At 49.5% G+C, this 22,364-nt stretch overlaps 8 protein-coding genes; 4 read left to right on the top strand and 4 right to left on the bottom strand.

Annotated features, from left to right (window-relative positions):
* Positions 1 to 587: 587 nt before the first annotated feature.
* FFUJ_08779 (uncharacterized protein) lies at positions 588 to 2,192 on the top strand (the record flags this gene model as incomplete). XM_023580481.1 has 2 exons in its annotated part: positions 588 to 1,915; positions 1,967 to 2,192. The coding sequence occupies 2 exons, from the start codon at positions 588 to 590 to the stop codon at positions 2,190 to 2,192; spliced, it is 1,554 nt and encodes a 517-aa protein (XP_023433251.1).
* A 959-nt stretch (positions 2,193 to 3,151) lies between these two features.
* FFUJ_08780 (related to gamma-tubulin complex component GCP4) lies at positions 3,152 to 5,549 on the bottom strand (the record flags this gene model as incomplete). XM_023580480.1 has 2 exons in its annotated part: positions 3,152 to 4,876; positions 4,923 to 5,549. The coding sequence occupies 2 exons, from the start codon at positions 5,547 to 5,549 to the stop codon at positions 3,152 to 3,154; spliced, it is 2,352 nt and encodes a 783-aa protein (XP_023433250.1).
* A 665-nt stretch (positions 5,550 to 6,214) lies between these two features.
* FFUJ_08781 (uncharacterized protein) lies at positions 6,215 to 7,874 on the bottom strand (the record flags this gene model as incomplete). XM_023580479.1 has 3 exons in its annotated part: positions 6,215 to 7,062; positions 7,115 to 7,763; positions 7,857 to 7,874. 3 exons carry the CDS (start codon positions 7,872 to 7,874, stop codon positions 6,215 to 6,217), a joined length of 1,515 nt encoding a protein of 504 aa, XP_023433249.1.
* Positions 7,875 to 10,187: 2,313 nt separating this feature from the next.
* On the top strand, positions 10,188 to 12,882 carry FFUJ_08782 (uncharacterized protein; the record flags this gene model as incomplete). XM_023580478.1 has 2 exons in its annotated part: positions 10,188 to 10,210; positions 10,437 to 12,882. 2 exons carry the CDS (start codon positions 10,188 to 10,190, stop codon positions 12,880 to 12,882), a joined length of 2,469 nt encoding a protein of 822 aa, XP_023433248.1.
* A 1,842-nt stretch (positions 12,883 to 14,724) lies between these two features.
* Positions 14,725 to 18,010, top strand: FFUJ_08783 (related to TAD2-tRNA-specific adenosine deaminase 2; the record flags this gene model as incomplete). XM_023580477.1 has 11 exons in its annotated part: positions 14,725 to 14,943; positions 14,996 to 15,114; positions 15,163 to 15,401; positions 15,454 to 15,568; positions 15,617 to 15,630; positions 15,693 to 15,714; positions 15,763 to 16,049; positions 16,291 to 16,984; positions 17,039 to 17,114; positions 17,166 to 17,557; positions 17,605 to 18,010. 11 exons carry the CDS (start codon positions 14,725 to 14,727, stop codon positions 18,008 to 18,010), a joined length of 2,583 nt encoding a protein of 860 aa, XP_023433939.1.
* Positions 18,011 to 18,504: 494 nt separating this feature from the next.
* FFUJ_08784 (related to translation initiation factor eIF-2B alpha subunit) lies at positions 18,505 to 19,651 on the bottom strand (the record flags this gene model as incomplete). XM_023580476.1 has 4 exons in its annotated part: positions 18,505 to 18,606; positions 18,660 to 19,482; positions 19,531 to 19,579; positions 19,630 to 19,651. 4 exons carry the CDS (start codon positions 19,649 to 19,651, stop codon positions 18,505 to 18,507), a joined length of 996 nt encoding a protein of 331 aa, XP_023433247.1.
* Positions 19,652 to 20,265: 614 nt separating this feature from the next.
* On the top strand, positions 20,266 to 21,033 carry FFUJ_08785 (related to adaptin ear-binding coat-associated protein 1; the record flags this gene model as incomplete). The annotated part of the gene is made up of 1 exon (XM_023580475.1): positions 20,266 to 21,033. One exon carries the CDS (start codon positions 20,266 to 20,268, stop codon positions 21,031 to 21,033), a length of 768 nt encoding a protein of 255 aa, XP_023433246.1.
* A 300-nt stretch (positions 21,034 to 21,333) lies between these two features.
* On the bottom strand, positions 21,334 to 22,248 carry FFUJ_08786 (uncharacterized protein; the record flags this gene model as incomplete). Its single annotated transcript, XM_023580474.1, has 1 exon — positions 21,334 to 22,248. One exon carries the CDS (start codon positions 22,246 to 22,248, stop codon positions 21,334 to 21,336), a length of 915 nt encoding a protein of 304 aa, XP_023433245.1.
* Positions 22,249 to 22,364: the final 116 nt, after the last annotated feature.

Raw genomic sequence — 22,364 nt, 5'->3', positions numbered from 1 at the left:
CGAGTCTGCGAGATGAGGTCTGAGGCCGGGGCGAGGCGAGGCGTTTCTTCCACTTCTCACTGTCTCCCCCGCCGTGGCCCGAGTTGACAGGTGGTCCAAAAGTGGTCCGTCCCGCCAGGTTCCTGATGTGGCCTTGAGTCCAAGTCCATGCCTGAACACACTTCTTACCCCTGGCTTCTCGACAGCTCCACTGGTTGCGTATTAAGGTCAGGCTCGGTACCAAATAAGCCCCCCTCCCCACCTACGACCAACGTCCGCCGTTAGTCTACCATACATATCCATATCAAGGCAGAACCGACTAAGGTGAAGAAGATATATCCCCTTCGATTGTCTCCCCATCTACGCTATTATCAAACTCACAACTCTCGATTCTGACTCAACCTGATTGAAGCTGGCTGTGTCATATACCACACGCTACATACAAACAAACTCAAGTATCGCTTCGCCACACCCTTACTTCAAGCATCTTTACTTGAAGCTCTGCATTTACACCACTTACACACACTCCTAAACTCTACTGCTCCCTCAACATCAACCACTCTGGATACCACAACACTCTACCTTGCCCAATTGACAACTATTACACAATGACAGCCGAACCATCATTACGGCGACAACGGAAAGTCGTCATCACTACATCTCCAGCCCCCTCCGATTCTGATTCACGCCGCGACTCCTACTTCTCAGAAGTTTCTCAATCAACGGCCCCTACTTCTTTCCACTCGGCTTCCGGGTCTAATAATAAATGCCTTGATGCTCCTCAAAGGAACAGACCTACCGCAGCTATGAATTCAACAACCATTGAGCGCAGATTCGATACTACCTCTTCCTCTATCGCCACATACGACTCGGTCCTATCTGAAATGGCACCCTTGTGTCGAGATTTGCCAGTCGGCGGCGAAGAGGTAGAATTTGAAACTGAGGATGACGAGGAAGAAGAGGAAGAGGAGGAGGAAAGCGGCGATGAAGACGATGACGATGACGACAGAGAGGATGACCAGGAAGACGCCGACAAGGACTATATTCTATCTGACCCTGAGTCGCTTCATATTCCTCCAGTGCTGCCTCCTTATCGCGGAACTTCTAACGAACGCCCCTGCCGACCATCTACACCTCAAGATTTTGGCCGTCTATTCCCTTCACTGGACAGACTTGCCGTACGCCATGATGATTGTACTTCGGACGGCAACATGAATCTCCGTGTCGATACTGTTGTTCCTTTTGGACATACACGACGCACGCTTGCAGTCCAGCTATTCCACCTGCGCATGCACGACCTAGCTCGCCGAGAATTTTCTCTCCGCCGTTACTGCCGCGACTCTGGTCGAGAGGTTTGCAACTCTAAGCGTGCATATGCTCCAGCGCCGACCAGTACTGTCTCTGCAGCACGGCCTGCCCTCCAAAGGTCAATGAGTTCCGCTATGCGGACAATGGCTACTCCATTTCACCGACCGACCTCCAGCAACTCTTCAATCTTCAAGTTCGGCAATGGCACCAACGCTTCTACAACTTCTGATAACGCCTCCGTATGGTCCGGTTCGCATCACACGGAGAAATCAGAATCACCAAAGCCTAAGCCCAAGGCACGAATGGTACCTACAAACCGAATCAAGCTCGAGTTCAGCAACTATGCTCGCGTGGATATTGCACGGCGAGGTGGACGCACCAACAAGCGATACGAATTCGAGTGGTGGGGTCACACATACGCCTGGAAGCGTGTAATCGACAAGAACCTCAATGTCGTCTCATTCCACCTCGTCCGAGATGGACATGGCACACCCGTCGCCCATATCGTTCCTGAAATGCGAAGTCCCAACCAGATTTTGGACGATGAGATGGCTGGAGCTTGGGTTACCCCTTGCTACATCTGGATTAGTGACAGTAGCATCATCGACGCCATTACCGACGTGGCTGAGTAAGTCACGATGAAACTCCTTGATTGTAATTAAACTAACAGAGCTTTTAGTGTCATCATTGCCACTGGCCTTATTTCCTTGGTCGACGACTGCATCAAGGAGCGATGGCAAGCTAAGAAACCCTCACACCGAGCCATCCGCAGGGACACTGGCGATGTCAACCATGCAAACCCTCGCTCGTTTATGCACAGCTTCTTCCAACGACGCCACTCCGAAGAACACTCTTCGAGCCGTGGCGCATTAAGATTTGGACGCAAGCCTGTCGCTGCGTATTAAAGTCTAAGCAACAGCGGAGATTATATCGACCGCTATCTCTGATATTTCCTATACGAACATCTATGGAATCTTGATTACTTCTATGTCAGAAAGGATACTATATGTTGGTATAAGAGCACGATTTTCACACTTCTATTTTTCTTGTTTTAACAAACCTTTTATCCCGTCACGAACAGACAGACATGTACATATTTGGACTCTTTCTTGTTTTGTTATCTACTGTACTCACCCACCACAGACTGGTTGGGCTGTGAGGTTTTTGGACGGGCATTTGCGGGATACGAAATATCATCCCCCACGATTACAGCATGCGAGGCGCTTGGGAGTTTTTGGATAGGACTTTGAGGAATGGGAAAGCCCAACTTTGGATTGATGATCTGGCCTGGCTTGGTATTAACCGGTGTCTTTGTTTACCCCGGATTGGACTACGCCTCTTAACCCCAGATATGACAATGGGCATGGCTTGGAGAGAATTGAATCACTAGCGAACCATTGGATTGTACGAGACACATACGAAGCCAGTTTACGCTATTATCAGGCTAAAGCTGCACGATTGGGAAGAGATACAATAATGACCTGACACGAAGGTAAAATTGACAGAGTTCTTGTGATGTTGCGCAAAATTTTCTTGCAGCTGCATGTCTACTTGGTCCATTGGTACAACTCAAATGCTCAAGGTAGTCAAGTCCCCTCCATCCACACAATTGGGTTTGATAGCGGGAAGAAAAACCCTCACCCACCCCCATCTGCAACCCCTGTCAAGCCAGCTCGAGATGCATCGGGGGACGTGGGAATCGTGCCATCCGTAACGCCACAGATGCGGGGGAAACGTCCGTCTCTTTTTCATTTCTGCAGACGTGCCTTGGCATGAAAGAGTCTGCCATTGACGTCCATGTAAGTCTAACCAGCTCGTTATCCTATCCCACACGATAATCGTAGAGACGCCAGAAGCGGTCGAGTTACAGCTGCTCGACATCATCGTGGCCGTCCGGTCTGCCGAACCATGTGCCAAAGTCGAGCTTCATGAGCAGACGATTGATGCCACCAACTCGTGCAGCTGTGAAGCCACCTCGTTCCTCTGCATCATCTGTGTCCCGGTCTCTGCCGTCTCGCTGATCATCTTCGTCTTCCTCAGTTGCAGTGGCGGGAGCTGTGTCGCCCTCCCATTCGGCTGTGAAGATGGGATCGGATTCGAGAGCGCGAAGGGCGGCGACGACGTCTTCGATGCCAGAGCGGACACGGGATTCGATGTCGTGAAGACGGCGCTTGACGTCACGTTCTTCAGACTCAAGATCGACAAAGGCATCGACTACACCGGCATCTGTCTCGAGGTCTATTGACGTATAGATAGCGTGTAGACGATGTAGATGGGCGACGAGGTGATCGATATGGATGAGGAGGTTATATAGAGGTTGGGTAAATGTTGGCTGAGTGAGAAGCAGACGATGAATGAGAGTGCGAAGGTACAGGCGATGAGCTGTTGAAAGAGTCTGAGGATCTTGGGGAGGCGTTGAATCTCGTGCTTTGGGAGTATCATCTTGACCTGTAGGCTTGTCATTTTCATTGCCTAGCCATAAGTCATCATCCTCTTCCTCATCTTTATCAGCACCCCCTGATTCATCTCGTAATTTGGTTGGTGTTGGTGCTCTGGACTGCCCATGCTTGGGGTCGTTGGCTGTCAGCCACTCATGGAAGCCCTCCCATAGCCCAGCAACAATCTCAGTCTGGAGATATGCTTCTGTTTCCGCTAGGAAGAATATGGCAGCACTTGCAGTTGTCCAAGAGCTGCGCATTGAAGATGACCGAGATGTCCATCGCTTTCGAAGAAGGATAATATGTTCTCGGCCACCTTTTGCGGTTGGATATTGACGTCTCAAGGATGTAATCTTCCACAGATCCGTAAGGCGAATGTGCGCTCTACGCATTGATAGTAGATAGGCGTTGATACAAGAGTATATCTGTATGTCTGATGGTGACAGTACCATATCCAGTGGTGGAGGAATCTGGATGGACAGTAAAGACGGGACAGAGAAAAGGAGGTTGCGAAAAGGCGACTCGGATAAGAGGCTTACAGCATCACGGCTGAGACCTGAACCCGAACCAAAATTCGGAGTCGCCTTGCTCTTGGTGAGATTCAGTCGTAAAAGATCTCGAGCAAGCTCAAGTTGTTCGTCTTCCTCAGCATGTTGGCCCTGCATAGATGCTAGAACAGCCCACGTCCTTGCGAGAACCGCCGCAACTTCACCCTCTTTGACCGTCACGTTCTTCAAACCGTCACCTTTTTCGTAAGCCAAGTTGTCTGCTCGCCTCCAACGACTGCGTATTTTTTCATCTGCCTCGTGGGTCAACTGCATTGCAAATTCACCGCGACCGAGGAGGAAGAAATCTCGCAATAACTGTAGCATTTCCGTCACCTTGGCTAACGGGAGGAGTTTTTGAAGCGTGTTTTCAGAGAGAGATATCCGGACCGCAATGATGGCCCTCGAGAAGCTGGTGCTTTTTATTGGAAACGAGAGGCTGGATAATTCTTGAAGCTTTGATGATAGGTGATCTAGGCCACGAAGGCCTGAGTCAACGCTGCTCTTGACTCGTATGTGATTTAGAGATTTTCCGATGAAGAGCATGGACGAAGCTGTAGCTGGTGTCACGAATGCTGGTAATAGGCTGGACCGTGATATGTACTCCTGCTTCCGTTAGCAATGTTTTGCAAAGGCGCCAAACAAGACCTACGTTTTCGGACTCTTCGACCTTCTGGACGAAGAAATCGTCACCTCCAAAGCTCGGAAGTCTTCCATATAATATCCAAGCAGAAACTTGTTTTAGCCATGCTGTCTCTGCCACTGTAACAAGACTCATAGCTGTGTTTTGAACATCCCTATACCCACTCTGCAGCTCAAGCCGTAGACGATCCATGAGCTGAGCGCCGTGGCATGTCTCCCCCTTCTTATTTTTCGCCAGCATGAACTGCACCATCTCCCAAAGCCACTCCATCCTCCTAGTCCAGTCCTTAAACTCGCCTATCACCGCCGTCAACGGCACAATATTATAAGCTCCCACCAGATCCGGGTCATCTTGTAATATGCTCGCCTCGACATCGAGAACTTTGCGCTGGAAGGCTGCTAGATGGATGGAGTCTATGGCTGTTGCGACGGCTCGGCAGATGGTCGAGGGGTGCGAGTTAGCGACTTGGGCCGTGTAGCTGATGAGGTTGATGTGGACGTCGCTGAGGTGGGCGGCTGAGGCGAGGAGTTGGCGCTCGGCTGGCGATACGCCGGAGAGTGCATGAGGCTGAGTTGCATCGGTCCGTAGGAGGGGGGAGGGATGTCCCGAGAGGGAGAGTAGGATTTCGTGGAGCATGGCTGTGGTTCTGGTTCTGGTTCGGAGCTTGGTATGATTAGCGGTGATGCTTTATAGAACGACAATGGTAGGAAACGTACCGATCTTGAGCCTTTCTTGACCTCATAGAATTCCCGATATCACGCAAGATAATTATAATGACGCCGAGAAGCTCAAAACGGCACATGAACCAAGTAGTCGTGCGTCTGTTATGTAGGGTTGATGATGTTAATCTTGAAGATTTATCTAAAGCTCCAAATTTGAGCCTTGACTACCAATCGCGGGCGTTCAGCCAAATCCAAGCTCAGACGCAAAGGCTCCTCGTTTATTGTGACTATTGAGCTCTTGATGTTTTAACATAGCGCGACAGTAACAGGAAGAAATCAATATTTTATAGAATTCGAGGTGATGGAAGCTCCTGAGAGCGCGACGCGAAGGTCGTAGCTGCCCCGCGCTCTACCGTGAACTTGATAGTTCATACTGTGTTACCGACTCACTTACACCAGTATTCAAATCTCATGTTTAGGTAACACTATTCGTCACAGCTCAATTGAAATGTTTCTGCTAAAGTCTCACAGCTTTTAAGAACTAATAAATGATCGATTCGCATTACCGCCTAGCAAAATGTTTAAATAGACCACGCCAAATCAAGTCAGAAGGCTTCGCTGTTTCGAAATCGTCGCGTCTCAGTAATGTCCCTTGGCAGGCTTCTTACCGTTGGGATCATATCCACTGGCGATACTCACATTGTCACCATATGTGTTGTGTGAGCCCTGGCCATTGCCCTCTCTTGTCTCAAAGTTAGGGTTGTTATCAGTGCCTCCCACGATGATCTCACCACCACCTTTGACCTTGCCAACTACCATGCCCTTAGCAACACTCTTGAGGATGGCACGTCGAGATACACCTGTCACATCAATGTAGACAAGTCCCACGTTCTTGACACCCCCGCCAAGATTGCGCGACAATTCACCAGCCTCGTCACCCCAACGGTGGCCGACAACAGTTGTCACGCTGGATGATGTGCCGGTGAGCAGATTGCGACCGGCTTGCTCAATACCGTCAACGACAGTATTGAAGGCCATCAGGCTCTTGTTCAGCACACCTGGTTTATAGGTGTCAATCACATTGCCGTCCTTGTCATAACCCCTGGCTCTACCATCTTTGCGACGAGTGACAGTTGCACCCAGGTTTTGTGCCATGTTGCCGATAGTGCCCACAGTGGTTGCCGAAAATGTGGCTGCTTTGTTGGAGAAGTTGTTGATCCGGCGAATATGCGCATGTGTTGTAGGCGCAAATGTCACAGGCTTGGCGAGAGGCTTTGTGTTCTTGGTGAAGCTGTCGGCTTGGCTCTGAAGGGTTCTAGAGACAACATCGGAAGTTGTGACGATAAGGCGAGATGCCTTGCTTGCACTGCTCACAATGGTTGACTTTTTATAGGCAGGGTGCATGTCCATCTCAGCCCATGGCTGCGACACAGGCTGCACAGAAATGTTCTGGCCACCGTCGGTAGGAAGAGCAATCTCGACAGGCTCTGTATCAATGTTAGCAACCTAAAGCATGGTCGTCAAATTTGCAGTACATACCTTTGGAGCCGGGTTTGATTTTGCTGTCTTCCACCACTTGATAGCTATCGGTCAACTCTCCAAGGACACTGCCGTCTTCCTCATCGATAAGGACAATCCTGCCTCCAGTATGTGAGCTATGGCTGCCCTGGACATATCCTTCTCCGGGGTTGTAGTCAGCTGGGTTGTAAGCGGGGAGTTGCTCGCCGGCTGCTTCGCGCGCCTTGGCTTGGGCCTTCTCGGAGGGTCTTGGAGGCTGAGGAGGAGCTGCTCTTTCAAGGAAAGCAGTGCACTGGGCGAGGATGGTCTCGAAAGTATCGACATCTTCCTGAACACCCGGCCTGGAGTTGGAGGGAGGGAATTCGATCCTGGTGAAAGCGCCGCTATCGGGGCCGAGATCCCAGCGAGGAATCAAATAGCTCGTAGGTGGTTGGTGGTAGATCTGGGTCGTAGCGGGAAGAGGGAGGTCGAGCTCAGGCGGCAGGTGGAGGTGCAGGTAGAAGTCCTCCTCTCCATCAGAACCGCTGCCCGAAGGTTCGACAAAGCCAGATGAGGTCGGGACCATGAGGAGGGACAGGGTTTGAGGTCCTGAGGGAGTAAGGGACTGCTCTTTGCCATTGGAAATGTGATAGGCGTTGATGCCCTCTACAGCGTAGAGGAGCTTCGGATCCTGTTCGAGATTTTGTCAGTATCTATGAGTGGCGGCAGAGGGAGAATGCCATGGGCATGCCATGATGCGCCTGAAGCGTGTTTTTGGACTTACATTATGTCCAGAAGACATGATTGTGATTATCTGGTCTGGATTTGTATGGATGTGGAAAAAGATACAATCTTGGTATTATGCAATACAAAAAGAAGAATAGGTTTAGGATAACGAGTAGAAGACGAGAAAAGGGGAGAGTTGTTGAAATCCTGGAACTTGGAAAGTCGCAAGACGTGATGGAGGGGTCAGGTTCAGGTTGGTTCAGGTTTATGACAGCAGCAGCATCATTCGATCCACCAGCAAGAAATACACACAATTCAAGACAAGCGCGATGCGCGTCAATGCAATGCGACAGAGCTATAACTTGGGCGGCTGTTGCAGAAGCTTGATTTGAAGAGCTGTGTGATCTAGCGCATCCTCATCAAAGAGGGTGGGCGTCTGTCGGCGCTTAAATTCGAACTGAGAAGCTCTATTGACGAGCTGTGAGGCCTCTTGAGGCGATCGACGTCATTCATTGGCTGGGGGGAGCAAATGATCCTGGCATCGCGGTGTCGCCACTTGAAGGGAGTGACATTGATCTAGGTCTGGGCCATTCCGAGTTAATTTTGAGTCTAAAGAGGTTATTTTTCTTTGTTGGGGCAACAAAAACTAACTGTCGTCTCATGATGGGATTAAAGGACAATTTAGAGGTTGATTGCGTGTGCACATGGGCGAAGCACTTAAGCTTAAAGTCCATGGCTTTGCTTCAGAGGGTCCAGACTCCCGTGGAGGTTAGTCCATCTTGGCGTTGTAACGGGGCATGGATCTTGATGGCAGTCGGCAATTGGCAGTGACATTCATTCAGGAGCTTTTTGGGAGGCAGCCTTTTGCTGTTCAACGTAAAAGAGATGTCCACGCAAATATTGAGGCGCATTTCGGGATTATGATGAACCGAGTGTTTGACTTTGAGAGGTAGAGAGGCAACACCTATTATCTTGGATACCTTAGAAGATGTGTTAGGTAATCAGTCTATCTGGCTTGAGGCAATTGAAGCAGGTTGCAAAAAACACTAGGGAAAGGCGTGCTAAATTGGCCCTCAACTATCCCAAGTTTGTCTATTTATTTTTGTCTTCTACTGACCAGAGAGTACTGTTCTCTTTTGACCTGCTTCAACCCGTTTCCGCCTCCGTGCCCACAGGTGGAACTTGTCTCCCGTCCCCATAGACTTATTCCCGACTTTTTCAGCCGTCCATACCTTTTGGTAAATGGGTTCCCTATGGATACCCAAGGCCAGATTTTCAAATCTGGAGTGTCTTGTAGTTGGATATAAATTGGTAATAAGTTGCCGCTCTCATTTCAGTTGCCGGTTACGGTCATCATCATACTATGACTCGGCCGAAGAAACTACGGGGTTAATCCGCTCCAGTATTCATTCATATTGGATATCCATTATTTCATTTGCCCTTCTATAGATTCTGTATTGTTTACAGTTTCGATAAACTACCGCAATTGACCTGACAACTATATAATTGTACGGGTCGATAATTGGTCTCCCTGTAAAGCGTTGTAGCGGCATCTGGGGACCATCATCGGAGAGTTGAGGCTCATCCACGTCAATTCAACATCGAGAAGAGACCCCCACTCAGGCTAAGACGATGGCCGCCGGCGTCTTCAAAAACAAACCCACAGGGCACTTTCGTCTCTTTTATCATGTTGTTTTACCCCATCATTACGTAGCGATATATTCTCCATATCTTCAACCCCATATAGTCCCACATCGGCGTACCTACTGTAAACCTCCAAGGACCCCAGCCAGCGCCGACTTGGCCCAAAGAAGCTGTTATCCATTGGATAAATCTTGTTCCCGGGCAATTCCAACGACATATGTCGAAAGAGTTGCGCAAGAACACTCAAGTCGGCTATGAGGAACATGGTGAGGAACTCAACTCCCACTAACAGACTGACGATTCAAAGTAACTTGAACTGTCAAAGTGTCTGTCGTCACTTACAGGTTCTCTTCGACGTTTGGCGTTGCGCGATCCTTGAGGCTCTGCTATGCAAATGTCAAACTCGGATTTACGGCTACAGACATTCGGAATTGACACACTAATTTAGTTTTCCCTGCTTCCTGGCGTAATCGGCGCCTTTTGGTGGACATGATTATCCCATGAAAAGTCCTTGTTTCGGCGCCCTCAGACTACATCTCAGCAACAGTGAGAGCAGGAATGGGTCCACGATACCTTGTCTAGTAGCTTCTCGGCTGTTACTTTGCCCAGATTTATGCATTTCCGGTAGAGATATTACCATCCCAGGACTAGTCAATCGGGTGCGTGGACCGATGATGGGATCTCATAAGTCGGCTTGACAATATGAAAGTCGGCCCGGGGATCTCATTTCGTCTTCCTTTTCTATATGCAGCTTGTGATCCTTGTTAGGTCAGTAGCTCCCTGGGGTCAGTTTTCCATAAGTACTATTGTAGCCCATTCAAAGTGTCGACTGGCTGGTTCTTGCTTCGTTATTTAACATTGATGGAATATCCAAAGGAGTTGGTGTCTGTTTGAAAGATTATTCCTTCTTCTTAGAGCCTTTGCTCAAATAACTGTTTCGAGCGATTACTAGAAATAAGTCCTCAAATCTCTAATCTAACTCTGCACCACAAAGACAGCTCTGTAAGAGCTGCGAAACCGGCAAAATAGCTTCTCAGCTTCGCATTCAGTCTATACTCTCGCCTACAGACCCAGAGGGTGACAAAGAATCCAACGCATCTCCCAAGGCTTCAGCAACTTCAAAAAGAAAGATCGAAGAATTATCCTCAGCCCAAGAGGGCACGCCACCGGCGTCAATCTGGCATACTCAAGATGAAGAGCAGCCTAGAGCTGACGCCGGTGATGATAACTCTCCGGGTAGAATCACGCCAGCCACCTCTGATGAGAAGGCTGGAAGGAGAGGATCACGAATCAAACAACCGATCCGATCTAGCATTGCTTGTCTGAGATGTCGGAGATCGAAGATCAAGTGTGACAATGATGGTGGCAACAGCCCGTGCGACACGTGTGTTAAAGGAGGACATCAGTGCCACTATCCAGAAGCAGTTCCTCCTCCACCAAAACGAAACGATTCCCCGACAACAGGGAAACCCGAAAAAGAACCACAGCAGGAGAAGAAGCGAACGAGAAAGGGAGATGATATACCCAAATGGAGCAGTGAAAGATCAGCAGTATACGCAGCCGGAGTTCTCTCATATCCTTTTTTAACGACGGAACTATGGGATCAGTTGCTCAACATTTACAAACTACACTATGCCACAGAATTGTCCTTTCTTCACTTGCCGTCTATGAAGGAGAAAATGAGCAGTGGATCAGGTCAGGAGAATGAGGATTCATCAGAGCTGAACTTGGTCCTGCTTGGTATCTTGATGCTTACAGCACGTTTTCACCCCGATCTGGTACGATATGTAACGCATTTACCAAGTCAAAACAGCTCAGGTTCCCGAACATCCACCTCAAAAACCAAGTCTGGGCCGTTGTACGCCTCGGATTTCTTTGCGACTGCACTTACAACAGCTCTGGGCCCCCTCAGGACAGTCATGGATACTCTCACGGTTGAAAGAATACAGTGCTTCCTGATGCTTGGATTATTCGAGTGGAGCCAAGAGAACAACTCCAGTGCTTGGATGTATCTTGGGGTAGCCATTCGCATGGCCAAGTTGATGAGACTAGAGCAAGATGACCGGCGAATGGCTATACTGGAAAACCAAGCGCCTGACACAAAACGATTTGAGAAGAAGTCACCGGAGATTGCGATAATAAGAGAGACGCGGAGACGGACGATGTATAGCTGCTTTATTCTGGATCGTCTGATGAGCTGCGGGAGTGAGCGACCGCTGAGTATTGCAGTCGAGAGCATGTTGATCCAGTTGCCATGTTCTGAAATGGCCTTTGATCTGTCTCTTCAAGTCTACACTGGACTATTACAACCCCACGAAGGATCCATTCAGCCTCAGATCAACGATAATAGCACGTTAAGTCGACTTGCCAAGTTGGTTGAGATATGGGGCGAGATTTCGAGGTACAGTTCGATCGGTGGCCGGTTACAAGACACGCATCCTCCGTGGAACCCCAGGTCGACTTTCTATAAGTTACGAGAGAAGATGATTGCGTTCGACAAAGGTCTCCCCGACACTTTCACATTATCTCGACAGAATTATTACCGACACGATAATCACCAGGCTACCAACACCTACGTGTCGCTACATATGCTGGCCTCAGTTTGCCATATTGTTCTCAATCGAGAATATCTTCCTTTTCTGCCCCTGCGATGCCGTGGGCCTCATGGGACCCCAATGGTCAACCAAACTGTACTTAACTTTGCGCCAGATCGGTTCTGGGAAGAGAGCGCAGAAGATGTCTTCCAATCGTCTCGTAGCATAATCGATTTGGTTGGTGTCAGCAAAGAAAAGCTGCCTTTGTCCTCGTTGTCGATATTCTCCATCTGGCTCGCTGGGTTCATTTCTATATACGCTCACCATTTTCCGCAGATGGATACGAGCCATCGATCGAGGAGTGAACAGGCTGAGAGTCCCCATGCGGGGGGGAATTTGAGTATGCTCGAACAGGGGCAGGCTGGGACAGCATGCCAGGCATTGCGAAGAGCTGTAGCTTACTTGCCCAGCGCTCAAAGATACCTGGATAATCTTGAGGCGGTAGATCGGTATTTTGCACAGGCGAAGGACTCGACGCAGGAATCACTCAGTCTGAGGCTTGGCGGAGTTGGCAACGGTGGCGAACTCAACCAGACAAGATCGCAAGATAAACAACGACGAGAAGTATACGATATGCACCGAAAAAATATAAGTCCCATGTCAGTGTCTCTGGAAATGATGAACTCGCCCCGACCCATGCTGGAGGAACCGCCCAAGCCCAACTCTTCAACGGCAAAGAGCCAGCTCTCGCTGCCTGGGATTGACGAAGGACCATTAGCGATGGATGCACCAAAGCTCTTATTGGACAATATTGAGACAATGGAGTCGGAACGGATGGGTTGGATATTGAATGATTTGGGAGGTTTCTCGGGCGCGGGTTCTTTGAGGGCTACCTTGCCAAAATAGATATGTGCTTGGTCTTGGAATTCTGTTTGGTACCTAGGTATTTCGACACGGCGAATACATGTATAATGACTTGACGGCCGGAATAAGATAGAGGATTGGTTGCATTTCAGCTAGACTGGCGGTATAACACTGATCTCTGGACGTCTGGCATGTTATACACCATTGTGCAACGAGAACCTAAGCGAGTTCTCGCAGTGAAGCTTGAGTTCAAGGTCCTGGAGCGTTGAGAAAGAGGCAGAGGCAGGAGGCTTCTTGGCATCAGGCGAGGACAAGTCTACCTACTTTCCTTGCGTTGGCTGGACCTTCCAAGAACAATCTACACTTCAGTCAGCCGATTCTTATTAATCAATGGAGCCCTTTTTGTTTTCTTCTCTCCACTCTCAACACCATTGACAGACGTGCATGCATGCTTGGAAATGATATGGAATCTTTTCACAAACAAATATTGACATAACGGCCCGAATCGCATAGACTCGGTGCACAACTGACGTTACTGCTGAGAAATAAGGCGGCCGTCCGGCTTTCAATTCGGCAATACTGATCACTCATCATTTCCGACGCTTCGAGGTTACACGACAGCAAAGCTTTGATGAGCCCGCTGACTTATAGCATGACGTCCGAATCAAGTCACAAATGGATCGCCAAGACCGGCAAATGCAAGTCACTGCGCCTAGTGCTCACCCCTTGTCTACTGCTTCCAAATCCAGATGTCTTAGTGGACAGCCCAGCTACCAAGAGGGGCCTAGAGCTGGCATCTGCGGCAGCTTCGCGGGGTTCCTCACAAACCAGCTTCAATAAGTCCCATCTTATCGAGATATGAGCGAATCCCGTCCCATGTACAATCGACAACAGACAAGTCGATGACCCGTGCAAACCGGTTTACGAGGTAGGGCTTACATATGTACAGTACTTTGCTCCTTGCGGCTCAATGCACCGAAGCTCTGCAGAGAATCGATTTGGGCAGGTCAAGGTACCTTGGTTGAGCAGAGACAGTCTAAGGTACGGATCTTCGTTGCTTCAAAACATCTGGGGTAAGCTCTCAGATCACGCAACATAAGGCTGAAGTTCCGAAACACCATGCAAGACGACGAGCAACATTGATAGATACTTAAAGCCCCAATATCGACTAGAACTTCTGACACCAACGTTTTCTTCTACAGAACGATCGCCTCTCAACCCATCAAAGCTCAAGCTCAGACTTGCCCTGGTGAGCTTCCACATCGACATCACGCTCCCACGCGCGTGGGGCGTGGGGCTTGACTCTCGTGATTGATTTGCCAGTTCCTCGTCTCTCTCCCACTCTCGCTCCACAAGTGCTGATGTCTTCTAGGTCGAGAATGCATGTCATGACAAACTTATTTCAGAATCGTTCACATGGAGAAGGCAGCAGGTCGTCAGTACATTACGTAGCACACATCCGCCGCGCCGAAGCTTGCCTGAGGAGGGCTATTTGCTCTCTTTGAGGCACAGCCGGCTTCCCCTTGCGATCCAAGTGGACCGTGGTTCCTGGCGCAGAGTCTCATCGTTAGACCATTCGATGTTATGACGATTCGCTAAACTAAGAATAGTGTACCATCCCCCGCGTTGTTTGGATATCCTGACCGGCCGGTTCGATCAAAGCATGAGGAGTCGTCCGAGCTATTCTCCACTGAGGAGGCCAAAGTGCTCAGGTACCTTGGAGCTATTGAGATGGTGGGAAGGACTATTAACAAAAGCCACGCCCTTTGAGACGATTCTTGTTGCAGCTTATAAACCATATATTCCCCGTCCATCCGCTTCTATCAAGCATCAAATTTCCTCCTGAAGCCATACTTTGTTTGTTAAATCTGTGTTTGCATTGCAATGCCTTCTATTACAACGGCTTCAGCTACCCCTCAAATGGTGAAGCCGACGACAGCCAAATCATCGTCAGCTTTGCCCAGTATTATTGATATCCGTGGTGAACATGTCGAAATCAACCTGAAAGACCAAATTGCTTCCATGTTTAACCCTGACGAGGGCCCAAGGAAGCTTCCAACCCTTCTTCTATACAACGAGAAGGGCCTACAAATATTCGAGGACGTATGTTGATTCTGTTGAGAGATCCCCCTTGCTGTTACTCATACTACTCCAGATCACGTATCTGGATGAGTATTACTTGACAAACTATGAGATTGAGATCCTGAAGAAGTCCTCTGCAGAGATCGCCAGTCAGATCCCCGAGGGCTCCATGGTGATTGAGCTGGGAAGCGGGTTGGTCAATTTCCCCATGATTTGACACATCAACTAATTATGAGAAAGAAACCTTCGCAAGGTCTGTCTCCTTCTACAGGCGTTCGAAGAGCTTAAAAAGCCCATTCAGTATTTTGCTCTCGACTTATCTCTCAAAGAGCTTGAACGCACCCTGGCCCAGGTTCCTGACTTCAAATATGTTTCGTGCCACGGCCTTCATGGTACATACGATGATGGGAGGGAATGGCTCAAGCATCCTTCTCTCATGAGCCGCTCAAAGTGCATTATCCACCTCGGCTCCAGTATTGGTGCGTCTACACCGGTCGTTCAAGTTTCGATGTGCTAACGTGAGAATTGCAGGCAACTTCACCCGGGACGGTGCAGCTGATTTCTTGGGAGGGTTTGCAGAAGTACTCACACCATCTGATTCCATGATCGTTGCTGTAGACTCTTGCAGCAACCCGGCACAGGTCTAGTAAGTCAACGATGCTGCTTGTTGTAAGCAATACTAACATCTGTATAGTCATGCATACAACGGTACGTTGCAATTCAGCGCTGAGCACACAACTCGATATTAATGCCGCAGTTCTCTAATACAGACTCCAAGGGGGTAACCCATCAGTAAGCTGATTGGCTCTGTCTGGTTGACTGGAAACTGACATCATGTAGATTCATTCTGAATGGTCTTCGAAACGCCAATGACATCCTTGGTGAAGAGGCCTTCAACACGGATGAGTGGAAGGTGATCGGTGAGTATGTTTATGACGTTGAAGGTGGACGACACCAGGCCTTCCTTTCTCCCACCCGGCCAACAGATGCTCTCGGATCGAGAGTTTTGCCTCATGAGCGCGTAGAGATCGAACAAAGCCTCAAATATTCCGAGGCAGAGAAGGACAGGCTCTGGAAACTTGCAGGCTTGACCGAGATGGGTCAATGGAGCCGGGGAGATGCGTATGGTAGGTCACATTCTCTTATGATACATGTCCCACCCAAAACACGCGATCAGAGGCCTTTCGGGTCATGCATCCCCGGATTACCCCGCGAATCGTACCAAAGGAGGGTTTCCCTTTCCAGCTGAGCCAGCAGCATGAGGCCAAGCTCGGGAAGGGACCCATATGACGTGGGGGTACATGCTCCAAGCTGAAGTTATATCGAGAATACAGGGAATCTGATGACACGAGACTAACAATTGTTTAGGCCTCCATTTTCTGCAAAAGTCCAGTATGCCGTTCAGCCTGATCCCTTCACTCTACGCCGCAGAACCACTGCCAACAGTCCAAGACTGGAAAGCACTTTGGCAAGCATGGGATGTAGTAACCAAGGATATGATGCCGGATGAGGAGCTCCAGGAGAAGCCAATCAAGCTGCGAAATGCATGCATTTTCTACCTTGGTCATATCCCGACCTTCCTCGATATCCAGTTGACAAAAACCACTGGCAATGCCCCGACTGAGCCTGCAGCCTACTACTCAATCTTTGAGCGAGGTATTGATCCTGATGTGGACAATCCTGAGCACTGCCATACTCACTCTGAAATTCCCGATGAATGGCCATCAGTTCAAGAGATCATGACTTACCAAGACAGGGTCAGATCTCGTCTTCAGAACCTGTACAAAAATGGCCAAGACAAGATTCCTCGAGACATTGGCCGAGCTATATGGGTTGGTTTTGAGCATGAGTTGATGCATATCGAGACCCTGCTCTATATGATGCTCCAAAGTGACAGAACGCTTCCACCTCCGCATACGGTACAGCCTGATTTTGCAAAACTGGCTCAGCAAGCACATGAGTCTAGGGTTTCTAACCTATGGTTTGATATACCTGAGCAAACCATCACTCTGGGGATGGATGATCCCGAGGATAGTACTGATAATTCGCGCCATTTTGGCTGGTAAGTCTGAAGCGGTATGCTTAAGGGTAAACCGTAACTAACTTTATGGAACAGGGATAACGAAAAGCCTGCGCGACAGACAAAAGTCCATGCCTTCCAAGCTCAGGGCAGAGCTATCACCAATGAAGAGGTATGCACAATTCGTCTTCGAGGTGTCCTCTAGCCCTAACCAAAGTCACAGTATGCCCAATATTTGTACAACTCCAAGATCAAGCATATCCCAGCCTCATGGTCTTCCATTCCAAACGCTCACACAAATGGCGCCACTAACGGCAGCCAAACCAATGGAAATTCGAATGGCTACTCTAATGGAAATGGCCACCACGCAAGCCAGGTCCCGGATTCGTTCATCCAGGATAAGTTTGTCAGGACGGTCTATGGTCTAGTTCCTCTCAAGTACGCTCTTGACTGGCCTGTCTTTGCTTCTTACGACGAACTCGCTGGCTGTGCAGCATGGATGGGCGGCCGTATTCCAACTTTCGAAGAAGCTAAGAGCATTTATGCGCATGTCAACAAGCAGAAGAGAGCCGAGGCCGAGGGCACCTTATCAAAGACGGTCCCTGCAGTTAATGGGTAAGTCCATCAAAATCGCTTACTATTTCAAGGCTGATAAGTGGCAGTCACCTTGTCAACGACGGCGTTGAAGAGACCCCGCCATCCAGCTCCTCCGCTTTGGTCAAGGATGGCTCTTCTGAGCTATTCTTTGAACTTACGGAAGCCAACGTTGGTTTCCGTCACTGGCATCCTATGCCAGTAACCTCCCGAGGCAACAAGCTTGCGGGTCAGTCGGAGATGGGCGGCGTCTGGGAATGGACGAGCTCGCCACTTGAGCGACATGAGGGTTTTGAGCCCATGTCGCTCTATCCTCTCTACACGACTGACTTCTTTGATGGCAAGCATAACGTCGTCTTGGGTGGTTCGTGGGCCACACACCCACGCATTGCAGGTCGAGCTAGTTTCGTCAACTGGTATCAGAGGAACTATCCCTACGCATGGGTGGGAGCCAGATTGGTCCGAGATGTTTAGGCATCGACCATAGCATTTGTTGCTATATATACGAATAGTTTCATATAATAAACGAGCCGTTGGGATGGATTGTGAACTGCCGGAGTTTGATCATTTACATGGGCCGAGATTGCCACAAGAGGAACTGAAGGAGGACGGTCACTCCCTGAGAAAGCAGATGTATTATCACGCCCCATCTCTATTTACTCCTATGTTTTGAACTCCATACCGAAACCAGCTACTCTGTGATGATAGCAAATGTTGTCTCTTGCAACGTCGTGACCTTCGGATGCCGACCGTTATGTGTATCCGTTCCAAGTTTCAGGGTGACACTTGTGAAATCAGCCATGTTAAGGAGCTTTTATCCTGTCCCAAAACCGTCATGAGGTCATATTTCGTGATGACTCTTGATAGTAGCGCAATCGTCCCAAAGGGTGAGGTGTTGAATGAAAACACACCATTCTGACTCTGACATTAGAATGGGCGCGGCGCTGCCAGTGCTTTGACTGTCTCTCTCAACCGTTGAGACTACCATAGATATCGAGAAGCTGCTCAAACACATAGCCAGGAAGCTTAATCCCATTCTCTGTGATGAGTTTGGAAATGAGGTCAGGGGGCTGTTTAACTTGTTAGCAACTTGATCGATGGCTATAATTTGGGGACCACATACAGTAAAGTCGACAGCGTCGACTATATCCTTACTCTTGTTATCAACACTGAAGTCCAGGATTTCCTGCTTAAAGCCAATATCCCGTTGATCCATGACAAATTTGCGCGCAAACTTGTGTGTCTCGGCAGCAACGTAAAACGGAAGGCCAGCTTGAGCAGCCAGCTTAGAAAGCTGAAGAGTACCCATTCGAGAGATAATACCGCCGTTGGATGTGACAGCTTCCGCGCCCACAATCACCATATCGACCTGGCGGAGAAGGCCCATGACATAAGCCACTGACGCCTCTGCGATCTCGGCGACAGGAATACCCTTTGAGCGAAGCTCACGCACTATGCGATCACTCTCCTCAACGCGGGTTTCCTCTCGCACGTAGATAACCTTGAACTTGGCTGCACCGAGGTTCTGCACCGCACGCTCCAGAATCCCAACAACTGATCGCGAGGCACCGTGTGTGAGAATACATTGGCCCTCATGAATCAGCCTCCATCCTGAGTCTGCAATGCCTTCTCGCGCGGCATTAGCACGCTGGGCAAATAGGCGACCGTTTCGGAGAAGATGTTGCCTCACGGCCTCAAAGCTGCCGTCCTGTTGACGAAGAGACGAGACGAGGTACTGAAGAAAGAGGTCTGTTCCGGCGGAAAGGGGTACGGGGTTCGCTACGGAGGCTTTGAGACGATCGGAGTGCGCTTTGACGGTGTCAAGAATCTCGAAAACAGTGGTGGAAGGGTGGGCGTTGAGAAGAGCGATTAGGGACTCGATGGCGGCGACGGGCTTAGTGAGGTACGGGTCTGAGGCAAGAAGGCCGCGGTAAGTTTCGACGATACTGACAGGATGTTAGAGGAGTGAGTAGCGGATGGGTTTGGAGACGGACTCGAAATCTGAAGTTGAGGAAGCTTGAGGTTGCTCAGCCGGGGTAGCGGCTTAGATGAGTTAGCAGAGAGAGAGGTATTCGCAGCGGAGGGTAACTGACCTGCGGTGTCGACCGTGGCCATGATAGAGGATATGCGAGATATCGGGGAGTAGGTATTTGGAGTTGAGATGATACTGTTCCCAATCCTGGGATCTTTAGACGGGAATTTTCGAAGGGTTTGGTGAGTCAATCAATCTCCATGTCGGAGCTGGTTTGGCGGGGTGAAGTGGAAGTGGGGAGCGGGGCCGAAAGTGACGGCACTGCTTAATTACAGGTCGTCTACAGTTGAGGTACCCTGTAATTGCGCCACCTCAGATAAAAGCGTAGGTAGCTCTGATGTGCAGTAGCAAGCAGCCTTGTCGATGGAAACAGATCAAATTCAGGCGGCTCAGATCGAAATGTAGTGTTAGTTTCGTCTAGAAATAAGGTCAGCCAGTTGCGTTGCATCGTTCAGTAACGTGCTGTAACCTGTTGATATCAAGAGGTAGCCACTGAGTTGACTACCCTGCAGTAGAACCCCGAACAAAAGTGCCCCGCGCTGCCCCTCCACCGCTTCCGATCTCTACACCCCTCTCTCCGTCTTCACTCCAGACCTCTATAGCTTTTGATCTTTGACTTTTATTCGCTTCCATTGCAACAACTCAATTCACTCAAGGACCAGTATCTACTAGTCACAGACGATAAACATAGCTAAGAATGGAGCTCCTCGATCCCGCGACAGGCGCTGCCCTCCCCAACGACGCCATCCAGCGCATTCTCTTCGTCGCCAACGCCGTCCACGTCTATAACATTCCTCCTCTTACCTCTACAAAGGGCTACTCTGCCAGCACATGGACCGCCGAACCCCAGCGCCATATCTTTACTGCCCGCCTGCGCGTCGTCGAGACAGCCTACGAATCCGAGTCGTCAACCAACAAGCTCAAAGTCGACGCCGTGCTGGAGGATGCTTCATCAGGCCAACTGTTCGCCGCAGCGCCTTATACCGCTCCCGGTGTTGTTGAGCCGGTCCTCGATAGCAGCCGCTTCTTTGCAGTGACAGTGCGCGATCCCCAGGGTAGAAAGGCTATCCTGGGTATTGGTTTCGAGGAGAGAAGCGAGGCATTTGATCTGAGCATTGCGCTTCAGGAGGCGCGAAAGGCGCTAGGCTGGGAGGGCGAACAGAGCAAACCGGCTGCGACAAAGGAGAAGGAGGAGCATAGAGATTACAGCCTCAAAGATGGCGAGACTATTACCGTGAGCTTTGGCGGATCAAAGTTCGGCAGACGCAAACAACAAGATAGCCCATCTGGCTCAGGAGCCGGAGGTGATCTTCAGTCATTTGCGCTACCGCCACCACCTGCTGGACCAAGCTCGTCAGGCGGGTTCTCATTACCACCTCCACCAAGTGCAAACGCTGTAAAGCAGCAGAAGCAATCAGCTAAGGATCTTGGATTTGACGACGGGCAGTTTGGAGAGTTTGCTTAAGGATTTCACGGATACTTGGCGCATCGGCGATATGATTTGAAAAAGAAAACAAACAGTATATACACTAATACATGCTAAACATTGAACGCCAAATTGATGCTACCAATGGTAAGTGACATGATGATAACTTGATATTATGGATCAACATGTATGATCATTCCGTGGTTTCGTACGATGCTTGAAAAATCAACATACTATCCGGCAACGCCTTTCAATTGTGCACTGATGAGCCTAAACCTCAGGCCAAGCATTATGAAGACAGGGAAGACTAAACCTCCTCTCCCTAAGCGCAACAAACCGCTACTCACTCAACTCTTCTCCAAGTTCAGAACCATAGTCCTTCTCCTGAACGAAGGGTGCAACAACGTCGGTTGGAGTTGCTGGGGTGGTCTCAGACTCAGCGCTATCACAGCTAGATTCAGGACCAAAGATATCCTCTGCGGCCTCGTCGACAGTTTCCAGACCGTACGGCGTCGGCTCCTGTTGAATATATGGTGGTTCATAGGCCTGTTGCGCATCGCCGAAGTAGCCCATAGGGACAAGGTGCTCAGAATTGCGGCTGAGAGGCGTCAAAGGAGTCGTAAAGCCGTAGGAAACGGGTCTGAACCAGACGGATGATGCGACACTAGGGCTTTCGACAGTCCATGTTTTTGCCCAAGTCTCTCGGCTCCTGATTTCAACAAAGAGTTCACCCAGGCGGGAGAAGATAGCCTTCTCCTGTTCAGCGGCCTGGTTGGCTTTAGACTTCAGCAGAGCCAGCTGTTTTCTCAGCGTTCGCCGACCTTTGTCGCCAACAAGGACAAGGTTGCGAAGCTGCACTTCCAGGGCGCCATACTGTGTCATGAGATCCGTAGCTCGGCAAGCTTGCTGCTGGAGACAGGAAATAAGATATGCTCGATCTATATAAAGATCTTCAAAAGGCCTGGGCGAAAAGATAAGACGAGAGTTGGCATAGGGCTGTTGGTTAACACTCTCTGGTGTAGGACGGCTTTTGGAGCTGGAAGATCGTCGACGTCTCCTTCGTGAAGAAGAACTGCAAACTGACGGTGTGTCTGGGTGTGGTGTATCCGGAAGGGATTGAGGTGAAGGTGGGAGGATAGGGCATGTTTGTAGCTTGGGGATAGCAATGTTTAGCTGCTCGGGAGGCGGAGTGATTCTTGCATCCGTCGGTGGTAGCTGCACCATGCTATGAGGTCTTGTAAAAGTTGTATTCATCTTGATAGATTTTGAGTTTTTGTTAATGATAGTAGTAAAGAAGGAATATCCTCTCTGCGAGAAACAGCATCCATCATTACTAGATATTCATATCTCTCATCCTCCATTTCCTCTCC

This window comes from Fusarium fujikuroi, chromosome FFUJ_chr07, assembly GCF_900079805.1.
Source record: "Fusarium fujikuroi IMI 58289 draft genome, chromosome FFUJ_chr07".
Taxonomy (NCBI): Eukaryota; Fungi; Ascomycota; class Sordariomycetes; order Hypocreales; family Nectriaceae; genus Fusarium; species Fusarium fujikuroi.
This window is presented reverse-complemented; position numbering and strand designations above follow the sequence as displayed.